This window comes from Lonchura striata, chromosome 2 (genome assembly GCF_046129695.1).
Source record: "Lonchura striata isolate bLonStr1 chromosome 2, bLonStr1.mat, whole genome shotgun sequence".
Lineage (NCBI taxonomy): Eukaryota > Metazoa > Chordata > Aves > Passeriformes > Estrildidae > Lonchura > Lonchura striata.
The window spans coordinates 6,546,071-6,563,712 of NC_134604.1; the positions used below are offsets into that span (position 1 = coordinate 6,546,071).

Sequence of the window (17,642 nt, forward strand, 5' to 3'; positions counted from 1 at the left end):
ATTTTACATAATCCCCATAGCGTCAGGTTCTCTGGAATTTTTTTTTTCCTTTGTGATATCTTTTTTCTAACTGGTATCTCAAATTGTATTCTAAAAGTTCAAGAGAGATTTCGTGGAGGATTTTTTTGGGAGAGGGTGGGGGAAAAGGAAGGAGGAAAATGGGTGTTGGTGTTTTGCTTTACACAGGAGAGAAACAGAAGCTTAGATATTGAGTGATATATCCCTTTATTGAAAATTACCTGTAACTGACCATAATTTTGTCAGATGATTTCGTTATCTAGTTATCTGGCATATTTTGACTTGAAGAATCAACTAAGTACTTTTAAAGTCCTAAAAATCCCTTCTAGAACAAGTGTTTAATTTTCTTTTTTTTTTTTTTTAAGTAGTTTTAAAATCCTGAGGATTTTAGATACAAAATGCACAGTACTTCTCTTTGATTTGAGGCTGTTTCTGCCTTTTAAACTAGCTGTTAACTAGTCAAGAAACAATGAACTGTATTTGTTACAGCTGACACATTCAGAAGTTAATTGCTGACATAGATTTGGCAGCTATCCCAGTACAGGAAAAAAAGAATGTATGGATTCCAGCTACTTTGCATTCTGGTCAGAAACACGCACCAGCAACATGACAACGAACTTTGCACTCAGAAAGGTCCATCTTTCAGAAAGCTGCATTAAAGACTGGAGATTAAATAAAACATCTTGTTTACCAAAGTGACAGATTCGGTCTGTAAAAATCAACAAGCAAGATTTAAAAAATCAAGGAACATATTACATGCAACAAGTTAACCTCTAATGAAATTAGAGCTGCTCTTCTCAAGGAGCCTATTTAAATGTAAGAAAAACTCCCACATTTTCCTTAAAGTAAAAAAAAAGGATAAATGCTACTAAGTTACCCACATCATTTTCAAGAAATATTTAAATAATAATTAAAGATAAGAAACACTAAAAATATTTATTAAAGATCCAACTGAATAGAGAAATTAAAAGTATTCTATACACACACACAAAAGTCCTTGTATTTCTGAGCAAGCTGCACTGACTTTCTGTTGAGTTACTCCAGTGGTACATGCTATCAATTTTAATCATAATTTATCTTGTTTGTGTTAGTGTAAGTTATATTTTGCTCATGTGAGCAATCCCTACAGAAAGACAGAAACGTGGTCTTATTTTAACCCTGCAGAAGCCAGGAGGGGAGCAAGGGGAGCAGTGTATCCCAGACCTCTGCAGAAGCAATGCAGGGCAATGTGTGTGTGTGCCTCTGATGCCATTACCATGGCTGCAAGCAGGGCAGCTGCCCAAAACATTCTTTTCAGTAACTAAGTGCATGTACACTGAACAGCATCCAGAATAGTTATAAAGAAGTTTGAGGAAAAAAACTATATATATCCATTTCAAAGGCACATCGTCATTTTTCCAAGTTGTCTGGGAAGAAGTGCAAGGATGGATATTCATAGATCAGCAGCAGGAGCTTGTGATTGATTTTATAGATTTATGAAATATGATTGGTTTAAGATATAAATATGCATTTTCATACAAGATTAGAACTTATACTGAAATGTTGGGTCCCCTGGTCTCCACATTGCCAATGGTTAAAGCACAAGAAACTGCTGTAATAAAATACATCAATATATATGAGTTACATCAGTTACTTGTACAAAAGTACAGCTGCATTCTCTGTACCTCTCTTCTCTTTACAATCCCCTTTTTGTTCTTCCACTGATCTTTTCCAAGTCTTTCAGACCTGACTCTAAATAAATTATGCCGCTGTTTATACAGCCAATTCAATTTACAGCATTAGATAACCTCATGTGTGTACAAACAGTGAAAGGGACACAAATTTTGCCCCTCTAATTACTCTGTTCTCTCAGTTGTTTTAAGGGATCAGGGAATGTGCATTCCAATCTACATTCCAGAGCCCTTGCCATTTCTACTGTGGGATTAAAGAAACTACACAGGGCTGCACCAGCATTTGGTACCCTGTAAATTGCTCACTTAAAACACCTGCCTAAATAACAATATTTCCTTTTTAGAACATTTATTAACATATGATTGAATACATAGACTTATTTAGCTATTTCTATATTTGAAATTAATATTAGCAGTAATTAATTTTGCATGTGTATTTCAATGTGTTTGTGGATCATAGAAAGGCAGCTGTGTAACACCAAGGCACCTGGGTAGAGATGGAAACAAAACTCAGAAAGACAAAAACAGGTCCACCTTCACTCCCAAAAGACACAAAAACACAACTACAGATATCCAGTCTGGCAATTTTAATAAATGGAATTTACAGGAAAGAAGAAAAAAGCATGGTCAGGCTCTGAACATTTTAATACTTGGAGCATCTTTCTCATCCAATTTCATGCAGCTGAAGCCTGACTAGTCTAGCATTCACAACCAGCTTAAAACACCAAAATTGCCTGGTTGGCTGTGGAAGCAAAACAGTTTGGTTATTCTGTTTAGTTCTTCAAAGAGATACATGCTCACAAGTCTTATTTCAAAACCACAAAAAAGGAATGTCAGATGCAGTGTCAGGATCGTGAGAGGGGAACATAAACCTCTAAATACATGACTTACAGGTTGTTTTCAAGCACATTAGGGTGTTTTTTTACTTTGTGCTGGGCTTTTTTGTTTGTATTCCTCTTTCCCTCCCTCCCCCCAGCAACATATTTTCACACCAAAAAGCACATTTTTATTTTAATTCCCTAATTTCTTAAAGAGAACCACTAAGCATTCCCCTCATTAATCTTCAGATTTAAATAAAGACTTCTGAGAGGTACTTCCTAGGATTCCAAAAAATGCCAAACCAAGTCCACCAAACATTTCAGCCTCAGTTCAGATCCATTTGAGACAGAGCTTCTGGAATCAACAAGCAAGCACCAAAGAACAACAGTGAATCCAATTTACAATCAGTACATGTTTTCATGTCAGTTTGGACTCTGTATCACATAATAAAATAAAAGCAGGATGACTGTTAAAACATTGAAATTAAATCAAAATAGCTGGTGCAATTCTGGATTCCTGATGGACTCTGACTTTTCTCAAAGCTTCTTTATATTTAATTTCTCATCAATTAAGGAAGAAAATACCCATAACAGCATGACTTCATTCATATTCTAATTCTTGTAAGATGGTAGAAAAAGTATTTTTATACTATAGCAACAAAAAAAATTGAAAACCACTCAAAAACATCCCAAAAACCCCATTCCAACAAAAAAAGCAAAACCCAGACAAAATAACCAAATATTTATTTAGATAGGAATTAAACCTTACACAAAGGTATTTCAAGAACCATTGAACCCAGACTGACAATGCAATATTTTTTTGTACAAAAGTGTTTACTGTGAAAAGTAGCTTTTGCTTCACTGTGCAGTTTTTTCCTTACAGCTGCTTAGAAAAGCTTATATTCTCATTTCTGCTGTTTTAGTAATTCTTTGTCATAGACACGTGCAGCTATTTTTAGGATCAAATTTCAGAAAAATATCAGGTAACAGAATTTTAAGAGCAGGGAATGTCTTCCAGTCTTATGAGTGCTATGTGAGACTTTATGTGATGCTTTCGTTAGGAAAAAAAAATCATTACAGGGGTTGTAAAGCACTGAAACAGACTTCCCAGGAAAGTGGTGGAGTCACCATCTCTGGAAGCACTCAAAAAATGTGTGAATATGGCAGAGCACATGGTTTAGTGGTCAACATGATGGTGATTCTGGGTTGATGGTTGATAAACTTAAAGGTCTTTGACAATCTAAATACTCCTATGATTCTATTAAAAACACCTCTGAACTATGAAAACCAAACACTTTGTTTTAGCAGCCCTACCCATTAAAAAATGAAAACAAGACAGTAAAAAAAAACACATAAAAAAACCCCCAAACATCCAAACAAACAAAAAAACCCAGAAAACCTCCACCATTGACCAAGAAACATTTCTCGTTGGAGGAGAACATCAACCTTCAACAAACACTCAGGGTTTCTCCTTCTGTACTGCTTGAGTTTCCCATCTCCCCCCTGTTACAACACTGTTTTGATCAAATGTTCATAAAAGTAATTAGATAATTCAGTCATTTTCATAGGTAAAAACAGACCATCACTGTAGAAACAGGATTTTCTACAGGAAGACAGATAGGGATGCTACTTGTTTAGTATCTGCAGATCACAAGAAAGAGTTGGTGTAGTTATGGATAGAAATGGTTTTTTCTGCAGTGCTACCTTCCATTGACTTACATATCTAAAGACTAAGATTATCTAAAAACCTTTGAAAATACTCCTCAGTGAGCTTCACAGTCTGGAAAATAGTCACAAACATATTTAAGGTGCAACAAAACATCAACATTCACTAATCACACTAAAAAAAGAATAAAATTTCCTTAGAATAGCTTTTAATATTTATATGATGGTAAAATCTTTCTTTTAATCTTTTAATTTTGTGGTACACTCACTGGCTACAGTTATCTGTCCTGTTTTAAAATGAGCACAGAGGAAAAATAATCAGAACTCCATCTAACAGCCGAAGGGCTTTTCCCTGGAAAAGGATGCTTTCTGAGATTGCTTAATTGTGTTTGTTTGGTTTCTTCCTAAATCAGATCATATGTAACTAAAAATGCAAAATACATGATTCACAGATAAGTCTGTTTCTTTTCATCACCATTTGTAGTCTTTATTTAAGTCTCCCCAGCCATATCTGCTCTTTTATGCAGCAGATAGAGTGTTCATTCATGTACCTAGGACCACAAAAAAAATAAATAAAAGGCTGTCAGAGTGTGGCACAAAGGGCTACACAGAGTGAAATGGGTGATTCCTGAGATTTTAGAACACAGATAAGAATCTTTTGATTTAAACTACTATTTGCAAATTATACATACATTTGAATGCAAGATCAAAATTCTTTTTAAAATTAGCAGCACATACAGAGGCCATGCACTCACAGAACTGAAAATCACTACCATGACAGTAAACAGAATTCTATAAACTTCCAAGAATGGTAAAATCAGAGTAAGTCTACCATAAGTTTAGCAGAACTGTATAGAAGACACCACCTCTGAGAGAGTTCTCAAACCCAGCAACATAATTTTTTTACATTCACAGGCTCTATAATGCAAAGACAGAATTCTAATTCACAGAAAAGCAATGCACAGGTGCTGGAAAGGCTTATTTTGACTAAATGCTAAAAGCTGTTGAACCCAATGTGTGGAATTGCCATAAACTGGCACAAGTCTCTAGAACATCTGATTGCTCAGACAGTGGCACTTACAGACCTGCAGGCATGACCTGAATACTGAACGACTAAAGAACAATTTTGACCAGTGTCACAAAGCCACAGACCAAAACAAACAAGTAAATCAAAACTCTCAAAAACTCAAGCAAAACCAAGTGATGAATTTTCATACAGAATGCTAAACTTCCCAACACAGTTATAGCCTGGGCTATAGCTAAATGACCATGATGGTTAATTGCAATTTTTGTATATGTTCCCAGAGAGAAGCAATTAAATCAATAGTTTAGAATATTTACAATGTATCTTTGGATTTATTATTAAAAAGCACAGAGAAAAATATGCTTTTTGTGTCTTGCACTTTATTTCTTGAATAGAATCTGGCACACCAGAACACCCCTTTCATTTCCAGTTCTTCCATGCTCTTGGATTAGCCCCACACTTTTTCAGCACTACTTATAAACATGCCCACTACTTAAACACGCAAAGTTAGAGCTTGATTTTTCTGTTCTTCACTGAATCAAAATTCCCACATACTCATATGGAATTTATACAGCTCCTGAAAACTTCAATCAGACCCTGAAAAGTGCAATCAGTAAACTCTTGAAACACTTGACTTCAGTGGGAGTTCCGTGGCTGCAGGGTGTGCACAATTCTGTTAGCAGAACTCATCTCACATAACACCATTTTCTTAAAATAAAAGAAAATAAAAGTCTGGAGATGTGGCATTCATATTATGCTACAGACAGACCCCACTGGGAAAAGTTAGCATTAGCTTTTGCTTAACTCTCTTGGGTATTGCTTCCCAAGAGAAAAAGCACAGGAGCACATGAATTGCTGCATTTATTACAGACAGCAATGCCCAACTGGATAGAATTCATCTTAAATTCCAAGATGAATAAGGCAAGATTTACAATATTAGCATTCAGGAACAAAAAACCAAAGAGAAAGCAAAAAAAACAAAAATTCTGATGCAAAACAGAGATCCCTCATACTAGATCATTCAGGTGATTAGCAAAAACCAGGTTTAAATATTGTGTGATGCTGTCTTTGCAATTCTCTATGATTACTAAAATAATCTTTAAAATCAAATAAATGCAAAGAAATTTAAGGCTGCACTTTGTAAGGACTGATACAGCCTTTCTCTAAGAGCTGCATGTAGTTTTGGCTACCTCAATATAGGAATTATTATATTAGAGAACATCCAATAGAGAACACTGAGGATAGTGATGGGTCTGAAGCCATAGGAGGAACATCTGGGGGTACTTGGTTTGTTCAGCCTGGAGCAGAGAAGGCTGAGGGGAGACCTCATTGCACCTAAAATTTCCTTATGAGGTCCAGGCACTGATCTCTTGTTTGTGGTGGCAGTGACACCAAGGGAATGGTCTGAAGCTGTGTCAGGGGAGGTTTAGGATGGGTATCAGGAAAGGGTTCTTCACACAAATGGTGACTGGGCACTGGAACAGGCTGCCCAGGAAAGCAGCCACAGCACCAAACCTGACAGAGCTCAAGCAGCACTTGGACAATGTCTGTGGCACGTGGTGGGATTGTTGGGGTCTCCTGCACAGGGCCAGGAGTTGGATACTGTGATCATAGTGGGTCCCTTCTAACTCAGGATATTCTATGATTCTGAGCCATCTTAAGACTAACAATACTTCTTCCCTCCTGTTCGTATGCTACAGAGTCACTGCTTTTTTGGTCAGAAATTAATTTTCATCCTGAAGTGTTGGTTGTTTTGTTTTTAAATCATTCTATATCCATTTACTGGTGTATCAAGGTTTGTTTTACTGTATCTCTGCTCTTTCCATATGCTTATCCCCAGGAATCATCTTTCTAGCTATCAAATCTCTCAGCATTTATTTCACCAAGATTACTGCTAGGCCAGTTTTAACCCTGACCTCCTCGTAAGGGACACAACTTGCAACACTGACTATACTGCAAAAGAGATACTTAGAAACACTGGAGGTTTTTTTTTTTAATTGACCTGATGCAGGTCAGCTTAAAATTCAAGTACTTCACATTACTTTTTTTTTAATTATTAAAATAACCATTACCAAAAGGGTAGGAAAATAAAATGCTTAAAAAATTAGGGAACTGACTACTAAGTAAAAAAAAAAATAATTCACTGGAAAGCCCATGAATATAACATGTAGTTCTGAGTCCATCACATAAGATTGGCAGCTTCTCAGTTATGTGCAACTTTGATGCCACAGAAGAGTCAAGTAAGGAAATTGTAAGACTCCACTACTTACAGCACCACAATTAAAGGGCTGAACATTATTTTTTCAGACTTCTTTTTCTCTTGTGTAAGTTGTTGACACTTTGTACAAAGCAGATCAAAGTACCGGCAGATTTAAGAACAAATTCACACAACAAAGATCTGCTAAGATTGTTAAGGAAGATCACACAGATATAACCTGACATTTCCCTGAACATTGTAGGTGCACTGACAGAAGTATCACAGTCTTCCTTTTCTGTACTTACTTGTTCCTTTATGACTCCTGCTTTGAGTCTCTGTTGAGGTCACTGGAGTACATCAATCTTTTTCTGATCCAGTAAGCACATTAGTTTATGAGTATGGTTTGTTCAAGAACTTCTTAAAAAATGCTGTATTATGATACTCCAGATAACTGGCTTCCAGTACATTTAATATATCTTTGTTTGCTATCTTCTTCCCCATAAATCAACTAAATTGGATCTGCTTTGACTAATTAAAAAAACAATGTCTTAATATTAACACAATACAATTGCACCTTGATTACATATATCCTGTTACAAAAAAGAAAAGTATCATCAGTTAAAGCAACTGTTTGTAAGAGGCAAGATTACCTCTTCCCTCCTATTTATATCTATCTGCATCACATCTTTGTGTTTCTTTTTAAAAATACTTTATTATTTTAACCATGGACCAGAGTTCATGCAAGCCAAATTCAGCTGCAGCAGAAAGGTCTACAAAGTTAATGGGTTTGAAATTACTTGCAGCTTGACTGAATCTGGTGCAACATCTTTTAGTAGCAAGAAAATTGCTGGCAATGAGTGTTTTAAATCTGAATTCATACTATGCTCCAAATGGCACCTCTTGGGCAAAGGGGTCAGGACAATGACTACTTGGGTGATTTCCAAGTATGAATTTTGGATGATAGCTGGTATTGTTCCTTAGACTACAACTGCAATGCAAACCATCAGTTTAGTATTAGCTAATGGTAAACATCATCTTGAAAATAAAAATTTCATTTGTGTCCTTTTAAGTTACTCATAAGCTACAGACCTGACTATTGCTGAATTATGAGGTTATTCATCAACCTCTGTCCACTGCTTAGCAATACTACTCAGATAGTTAGAACACCAAATGAAAACCAGTGCAGCCTTCTAAAGTCACAATAGAAATTTTGTAAGGAGAAAAAATTTAACTCAGCAAAATGAAAATGAGCCACTTGTATTTACCTCTCTTTTTTTTTCTTTTACCAGGAACCACTACATCTTAAATGAACATAAATTAACATATCAAAGATCTATGCTTTTTATGGAAAGCTAGTTTATGAAGGAACTTGTACAGTTAAGAGGAAATTTATTTCAGTGATGATAGGCAGGACTACTAAAGAGGCTGACAAAACCTCCATAGTAGTGCTGCTTCCCAGTTTTATCTGGATGTTATCCACCCAGAAACTGGATATTTCAGACAACATTATGTTTGGACCATGGAAACTGGTAACACATTACACTCTTGGTTAGTAGATCTCCAGGTTCCAGAAACACTTGTTCTCTTCATCCTTTTCTCTTTGATCTTTAAACACCACATTAAAGAGCAGATGAAACCAAAGAACTGCATTTTTTCTTTTCCAGAAGAGGCAGGAAGCAGGTAAAACACATCAGCAGGTGTTTGGCTGCAAGTTTTTAGCATTCTTCTTAAATAGGCAGAAACTGTGCAATGAATTCTTAGTTGATACACTTTACTGTCACCTTCTTTCCCAGCTTTATCTATTTGAGACAGTAAAATAAATGCTTTTTAAGAACTGGTCCTTCTTGTCTCTCATACAAATACAAACTTAAGTCAATGGCTTGTTTGTTATGACTAGAATTAGCAGAGTTTGGCTACAATCATAGGATGGCTCAGCTTGGAAGGGACTTTAAAGATCATCTCATTCCAACCCCACTGTCATGGGCAGGGACACTTTCCACTAGACCAGCTAGCTCAGAGCTCCACTCAACCTGGACTTGAGCAATCCCAGGCACAGGATTCACAGCTCCTGTGTGAATCCTGTTCTAGTGCCTCCCAAATGGCAATATTCACAGATATCTTAATATCCAAGTACTACATTATAAATATCTCATTCTGCAGTAGATCATTAGACTTGCAGTTCAGGCGATTACTCCCAAGCCTTCATTAATGATCCAGCTGCTAATGCACAAATGCAAAGAGAAATTTCCTGTTAATCATAATTTCCTAAATCATAACAGCAGCATAAATGGACAGTGTTGCCTATCTCATGCTATTTCAAAAATAAATGCTGGTGACTTCCTGCCATTTCAAGAGACACTTTCACACACTCCAGTGAACCCACTGGAATCAAAGGATTCCTGCTAAGAATAAGCCTCTGGTTTAGTGCTTCCATGGATCCACTCAAATGCAGGGCACTCAAAGGCTTTTCAGTCTTGTGAACACAAGGATGTCTAACATTGTTGATGCTTGTATTCTTTGTGTCCTTTCCACACAACTTTTTATTAACACTTACATGTATTTCTTTTCCAGTACACAAGGATTTTAATAACCTAATATGTCACCACAAATAGCTGTAACCAGATAAATGACTCTCCCTGTTTTTCTTCTTTTTTTCAATTCAATAAATTCAAAGGTAGGTTCTCTGCTCATCTATAGCAAAACAAATCAGAAAATGTCTTCTCCATTTAATGATATCATCAATAAATAGATAACAAATAACACAAAAATTCAGGCATGTAATAAAAATAAGAACCTTGTTACCTTTATTTTTGAAGACACCCCATTAAAGATGCATAACAAAAGGCATCTGAAGAGTATCTTGCTTTCTTAAGTTAACTCTTTTGTTTCCTCATAGCCTTTAAAAATATACGAACATGTTCAAACAATTTTAAAAGGAACTGAGCTACAAAAGCAATAAAAATATTTTGTTAAACAATGCAGAATTACATCACTGAAGCTGGGTATCCTCAAATTCTTGAAGTAGCAGCAAGTAATGTTCTGAATGCCCTATTTAATACTAAAAATTATTCTGAGCTTTAAACTACTTAACAAAATTTGAATATTCTAATCAAATACCTAAACTACAAAGCCATTAAATACACCAAGGGGGAAGCCATGACACTACATCAGAATTAGGCCATGATTAATTACTTAGGTCAAAATAAAAACTGCTGTTAAAATATAAGTTGCCAATAGGCCTGGATCTAGTCTATAAGACTCCAGCAAGCCTCCAGATTTGAATACCTCAGGTTATCAGTAAGTTTTTCCTGCAGTCTCTCCTATTCCTGAATTCGAAGAGACATTGAATATGAGATTCAAATGACCTGAAGAACTTCAGGATACATGTAATCAATTATCAAGTATAGTGGCCTTATTTCTTAAGGCAAATGTGTATGCTAAAAAAATAATTAAAACAAAGAACAAAATACCCCACAAAAAAAAAAAAAAAACAACCAAAAAAAACCCCCCAAGCAAACAAATCAAACATCTTCCATGAATTAGTTTAAATAAATGGTTTAAATCCTGAATACCAGTCATTATCCAGATTCTTTACCTGAAGAAGTTCATATCCTACTCTTTCAAGAATAGATTACCAACTCACAGACACAAATTACAGTGAAGTTAAAACATGTGTTTCCCAAAATGTCATATTAACTTGACTCAATAGCACTGGAATCAAATGGCATGTGCTGAATGTAACTGTGGGATTACTGGAGTAAATTGAAAGAAAATCGTAGGTAAACATGAACCATTTGTGAAAGGTGCCTCAAAGAAAAGGTCAGTGAAAGGGCAAACAAATACTGCATTTGTTCTCATAATATTTGTTGAAGAAGGTGGCCATGAAAGGCAAATAATAAAATTAGTCTTAACAATCCAACAGCATTTCCACAGATAAAAATAATGAGTAAATTAATGTGTTGTGCTGTAAGAGGAAAAGCCCTATTCAAAAAAAAAGTGCTATTCAACCTCTAAAACTTTAAAGCTCAATGTCTATGACTTTATCATTCATATGTTTCACAATTTAGAGTTACTGCAAATGATATAAGTATCTATAATTCCATTTGTATGAGAGTGCATGAAATAAAGCTCTCTACACATTTCTCATCTACCTCTTTTTAAGTCAATATTTCATAACTCCTCATCAGTTCAGATATATTTTCAGGCAGATATTTTGATTCTCATATTTACCTGAAGAGGAGAACATAGCCTAAAATAGAAAAATCAAACATGATTTTGTCAGATCTTTCTTTGTTTTAGAAGGGTGAAAACAAGAAGGAAAGATAACAGCTGTATTTTAATCTTTATGCAGTTGTACAAATCAACTGGTGGAAAATGTCTAGTTGAAGTCTCAGGATATCCTTCAGATTTCAGTGTACAATCAGAGTAAAATAGTAGTTCCACTTAATCCAGTAAGCAAAATCAATGATTTCAAAAATTCCAAATGGCATGGGTTCACTACACAAGAAGCAGAAAAAAACAGGATTCCAGACTATTAGTGAATAAGACATACATGCTGGCATTTCTCTGGGAGAAAGTTCCTTATTAACAACCAGTCCCTTTAAAGCACTTGTAAAGAGAAACACTCCACAAAAAACAAGAAGAAACTTCATACCAAAGCAGTGAAAAGAAGTAAGTTGAAGCACTACATACTCACCCCTATAAATGTCCTGGATGAGCACAAAATATATTAAATTCCACAAGAAAAAACATTTTCTAGTGGAACTTTAAAAAAAAAAAAATGAGCCAACCTAAAGAAATGTGTATTATGCAGAGTGGTGATAAAATAGGATTTTACAATTTGGGAAGATGTCTATTTCATCCACTGCAAGTCAGTGTCCCCAGACACTGGTAAAAACCAAGGAAACTTTATTTATCACTACCTGTCTTAAAAGGCATATTTGCAGAGTGCAGTATGCACTTTTTTTGGTTTGTGGTATGGTGGAGAGGCTGTGTGTGTGTTTTGTTTCAATTTTTGTTAAAGCAAAGCTAATTCAAGCTCGATAAATTGTCTGGACAGCTTTGAAATGTTAAGAAAAAAATCCTTTTGTTTGAGCATAATAACACTGCCAGTTAAACTCCTCCCTTGTGATGAAATTAGGAGAGGGAATATTTGGCCCTGGTAGATAATTATGACATTCATAAGCTCTTAACGTAAGGGGCTGGGGGAGGGGGTGGCTGTCTGCTACTGGTTCTCCGACTGCTCTGATTTTCTGGAACAGAACAAATGCAGCACAGTTCCCTCTTTCCAGTCTTAAACACTGCACTTCTCAAAGAAAAGGCTTCAGTCATTCTTCATAAAATCTACTGCAGCTATTCACTTCAGAATATAAATCCTGAACCTAAGAGTTTCACGGTTTCCAAAGCCAATGATCCAAATGTAGTTACTGACTTTTTCTTAGCCATCCAAACTGTCTAAAAAGTAATAATCACTTAATACTCACATAATAATGTCTTTCTTAAAAACAAACAAAAAAGTAACCCTCACAAGGGCCACAATCTTCATTTGATGATGTAAGTGTTCCTCACCACTGCATTCCCAAAAAAAAAAAAATATCCAGAGAGTTTTTGGAATAGCCTCTCAAATCATTTGACTCACAACAAGAAATTTGCAAGATTACTTCAAGGTAGGGTTAAAAAAAAAATACAATAAATCCATCACTTCAATAATGCTCATTAAAATTAAAAATAATAAACTCCCCCCCAAACACCACTGTAGAAAATGTCTCTTCCCTAGCAACCTAAATGGGCATATTTTCCATATGCAGATGTTCTTCCATTCCCATTTACTATGCCCTGTTGTGGATTGAGGCTGCATGTTTTTGCTACTCCTACAGTCAGTTAACAAAAATTGTACTCTGCCAATGAAATTCCCTTCCTTTATTAGAAAGAATAAAATGGAACTGTTTCTTTAAATGGAAGGAAATAACTTACTATCAATATTAGGTTTATTCAGCTTTCTTCCTCTTCTTTCCATCCCCCTCACACATATCCTATAATTTTTAAAACTCGGTTTAATAGCATCTGTAATTTCACTCCATTATTTATCTCCTGACATTTGAGATAGTAAGATACCTAAACTATGCAATCTTCCCACGCTGCAGAAATCACACTTCACAAAGTCGCTTTCTACCCTTCCTCCTTTTGGAGGAGTCGTATTCCACATCATTACGCCCAGGTGGATCAATGAAAAAATCCTGTAGGAAGCTTTGCCACTCTCCTCCTCTGCCATCCCAGCTGTACCGAAAGCCTTTGGAGCGTTCCCAAAACGCTGCTCCTCAGAGACCTCCCCAGCTCACCCCGAGGTGGCAAAAGCAGGGAAGCATTTTCTGTAGAAATTTTTTACTAATTGTCGCCAAAAAAAAACCCTCCTGGATGGTGCCAGGTTTAGCCAAGATGCATGGAAGGAGACCTTCGCAGCTGCGGTTCTTGGTACCTCAAGGCATCATGCCTGACCCCCCGTTCCGTCCTTAAGCGCGACAAATCTCTTTGCCCCCACACAGGACACACTGGGTGACACATCCAGCCCTCACAGGACACCCTGGGTGACACATACACCCTGGGTGACACATCCAGCCCTCACAGGACACCCTGGGTGGCACATACACCCTGGGTGACACATCCAGCCCTCACAGGACACCCTGGGTGGCACATACACCCTGGGTGACACATCCAGCCCTCACAGGACACCCTGGGTGGCACATACACCCTGGGTGACACATCCAGCCCTTGACAGCCCCTCACAGGGCACCCTGGGTGTCACATCCAGCCCTCACAGGACACCCTGGGTGACACATCCAGCCCTGCACAGGACAAACTGGGTGACACATCCAGCCCTGCACAGGACACCCTGGGTGACACAAACACCCTGGGTGACACATCCAGCCCTGCACAGGACACCCTGGGTGACACACACCCTGGGTGACACATCCAGCCCTGCACAGGACAAACTGGGTGACACATACACCCTGGGTGGCACATCCAGCCCTGGCCAGCCTTGCATAGGACACCCTGGGTGTCACATCCAGCCCTCACGGGGCACCCTGGGTGTCACATCCAGCCCTCAGAGGGCACCCTGGGTGTCACATCCAGCCCTCACGGGGCACCCTGGGTGTCACATCCAGCCCTCACGGGGCACCCTGGGTGTCACATCCAGCCCTTCCCGTCCCGGGCGCTCCCGGCGCCGCCGTGGAGCTCGGCCGCCCCCTGGTGCCCGGCGGCGGCAGCGCGGCCCGGGGCCGGCCCCGCCGCCGCCGCTGCCATCCCGCTGGGGCGTTTGGGCTGGGTGGGGTTTATTCCTCCCTAAAACCTCCTGAGGAAATGGGGCCGCCGCCCACCCGCTCAGGTGCAGGGAACGCAGCCCCCCACAGGGGAATGGGGAGCGGGGGCAGGGACAGCTCCGCTCGGCTCAGCGCCCCGGCCGGACGCCGGGAACTTGCCCGAACAGTTTCCAAAGAGCGCGGTGGTTCATCCATCACCCAGCGGCTGCGCCCCTCCCGGCTCCCCTTCCCGCACAGTCTCTTCCAGGAGCACAAATCCTTAAGTAAACACGCAGCGGGCATCCAAAAATAAGCAAATAAATAGCTGCATATATATGTCAGCCCTAGAGAACAAACCAAACCCCGTGGCCGCACCACAACCCTTGAGTCCGCGTTTCTCGAAGCACTGTACGTATGTATATATATATAAACATATATATAAACATATATATAAACATATATATATATATGTATAAATCTATGCACACACAATATATGCCTATGCAAAGGAGGGTTGTGCCCGAAGGCGCCAGCCCGGCGCGCCCCGCCGCCCCGCACACACCTGCCCCCGCGGTGTATTCCGCGGCACCGGGGCTCCGCACCTGCACAGCCCCGCGGCCCCGACAGCGCCCTCCCCTCCGCGCCACCCCCGAGCCCCGGCTCGGTGTCCCGGCAGAGCGAGGGAAGGGTCTTCCAGGGAGGAGAAATCCCGACAGGGAGACTTCAGGTTTCTCACGGACTCTACCGCCAGCACTTCTCCCTGCTCCCTAAGAACGAAGCTCATACCGCCTTCCCCACGGGCAGACGCGCATTTTAAAGACCGGTGCTCGGCAGATTTTGTGTAATCGCTTCATCTCTCTCATATATTTATCGTGCACAAATTAAAAAAAAAAAAAAGGCAAAATCCTATGCAAAGTGCATTTAGCACAGTCCAGATTTTTTTTTCCTCCTCATACATAATACCTCTTGAAGACTGAAACGAAAAATAAAAAGGTGGACGATGAAGTTTTAAGTCCTTCTTAATTTGGTTCCAGGATAATGCATTGCTTTAATTTTTTTTCTCCGTTTCTTTTCCGTTAATTTGAGCGGGTGAACAGCATAGGTAAGAATAATAATTAAAAGGAAAAAAAAAAAAAAAAAAAAAAAAAAAAAGGAAAAAAAGCAGCCCGCTCCTACCTTGCCCGCTACTGAGGAGCAATCCGAGCAGGTAGAGAGGCAGGAGGCTCATGTTCAGGAGCTCTCGCCGGTGGACAGTTCCAAGTCGGAGGATGCTCGGCCAGCCCGGGCAAACCCTGCTCCTGCCGCCGCCGCTGCCCGCGCAGCCCCGCACCCGCGGAGCGCCGCTCGCCAAGTGCCGGCCGCGCCTCCCGCGCCGCGCTATATCGGCGGGGCCGCGCCGCCGCGCAGGGGGCGGGCGCACGGCGGGCCGGCGATCCCTCCGCCGCACACGCACCCGCCACCGCGGCGAGCGCACTCCCGCAGATTCCTCCGCCGCTCTCAGAGGCGGCAGCGGGACCGCAGCATCCCCCCCTGCATCCCCCCCCTGCATCCCCCCCTGCATCCCACCCTCCATCCCACCCTCCATCCCACCCTCCATCTCCCCCTGCATCCCCCCCTGCATCCCATCCTGCATCCCCCCCTGCATCCCACCCTCCATCCCACCCTGCATCCCCCCCTGCATCCCCCCCTGCATCCCCCCCTGCATCCCACCCTCCATCCCACCCTGCATCCCATCCTGCATCCCCCCCTGCATCCCACCCTGCATCCCCCCCTGCATCCCCTCCCGGATCCCTTCCCTGATCCCCCCGCGCATCCGTGCCTGCCCGCCCGCCTGCCGGCAGCCCCCCGCGGGGTGCGGCGGCTCCCCGCTCCCCCGCCGCTGACGGAGGGGACACAGCCCCAAAGGAGATGCGGCGGCTGGGTGGAGAATCCCAGCGGGAAAGCCGCAGCATCCCGGGAGAGGCGCCCCGGGACTGGAGTGGCCCTGCAGCCTCTTTTCCCCGGCGGGAGCTGCGCGGGGCTCGGCGCGTCCCCTGCTCCGCCCGCGGGATGCGGGACCGCCGCCAGCCCCGCGTACGGGCGCGTCTGTGACTAATCCCGTCGGGCTGATGCTCATTCAGCTGTCTAGGAATTCACTTGGTTTGACTTCTGTTATTAGTCCAGAGGGGAAACATACCTCTGCTATTCACGGCTGCGTGAAATAAAACCGATAAAAAATAAATTGCTTACGGTTTGGATGCTTTGGTGCTGTCTGGCTGAGGATCTTGTTTTGTAAGGAAAAAAAAGCCCACAACCTGCATAAAGGGGTATTTTTTTTGTCCAGCTTGACTTTGAAGAGGTAATTCTTTTTGAGGGGGTTAATTAAGCTATAGGCTCCAAAGCAGGTTCCATAAATTTGTCACCTTACCACCTGTATGATATATGGAAGGAGATAGAAGTAGATTTATATTAATGTGAAGCAGTGATAGTGGATAATAAAGGATTAATCCAAATTACCACATCCCTAACATTTTTTTTCCCAAGCCTTCCCTTGCCCTTTTCAAGTGGATTTGGGGAGGACGAGGGAGACAAGAAGTCCCTTTGCAGCAAACTAATATGAACGACATGATCAGTATCTCCAACTTGGCTCCTGCTGCATGGTAGTCTACAAAATTCTGAAATATAGGAAGAAGAAATATTTTTTCTGGGAAGAACAAGATAGGGGATAAAGTCCAAATTCTTTCCCCAGAGGGTGGTTTTAGGACACCTGGGAATGAAACAAAGTGAACAGAAAATGCTGGTGGAAGCGAATGTGAGGGCTTTTGCCATTGATTGGTTGATCTACACCACGTAAATCAGAATCATATTGCTCAGCTCCACACCTCACGGTCCTGCTCTTAAGCTAAAGATTTTGTAATATAGTATAAAAGGAACAGATTCATATATATTTAAGTGGAATTGAACTGGTATTCC

The 17,642-nt window shown here is 40.5% G+C and overlaps 1 protein-coding gene across 1 annotated transcript in view; it reads right to left on the bottom strand.

Annotated features, from left to right (window-relative positions):
• The window catches only part of NCAM2 (neural cell adhesion molecule 2), a 268,781-nt gene extending 252,726 nt beyond the window's left edge, over positions 1 to 16,055 (bottom strand). The window contains exon 1 of the mRNA XM_077790949.1: positions 15,867 to 16,055. Coding sequence (XP_077647075.1) covers positions 15,867 to 15,918 — 52 coding nt within the window. The 5' untranslated portion in view covers positions 15,919 to 16,055. The remainder of the gene's footprint in view (positions 1 to 15,866) is intronic.
• Between the last annotated feature and the right edge of the window lie 1,587 nt (positions 16,056 to 17,642).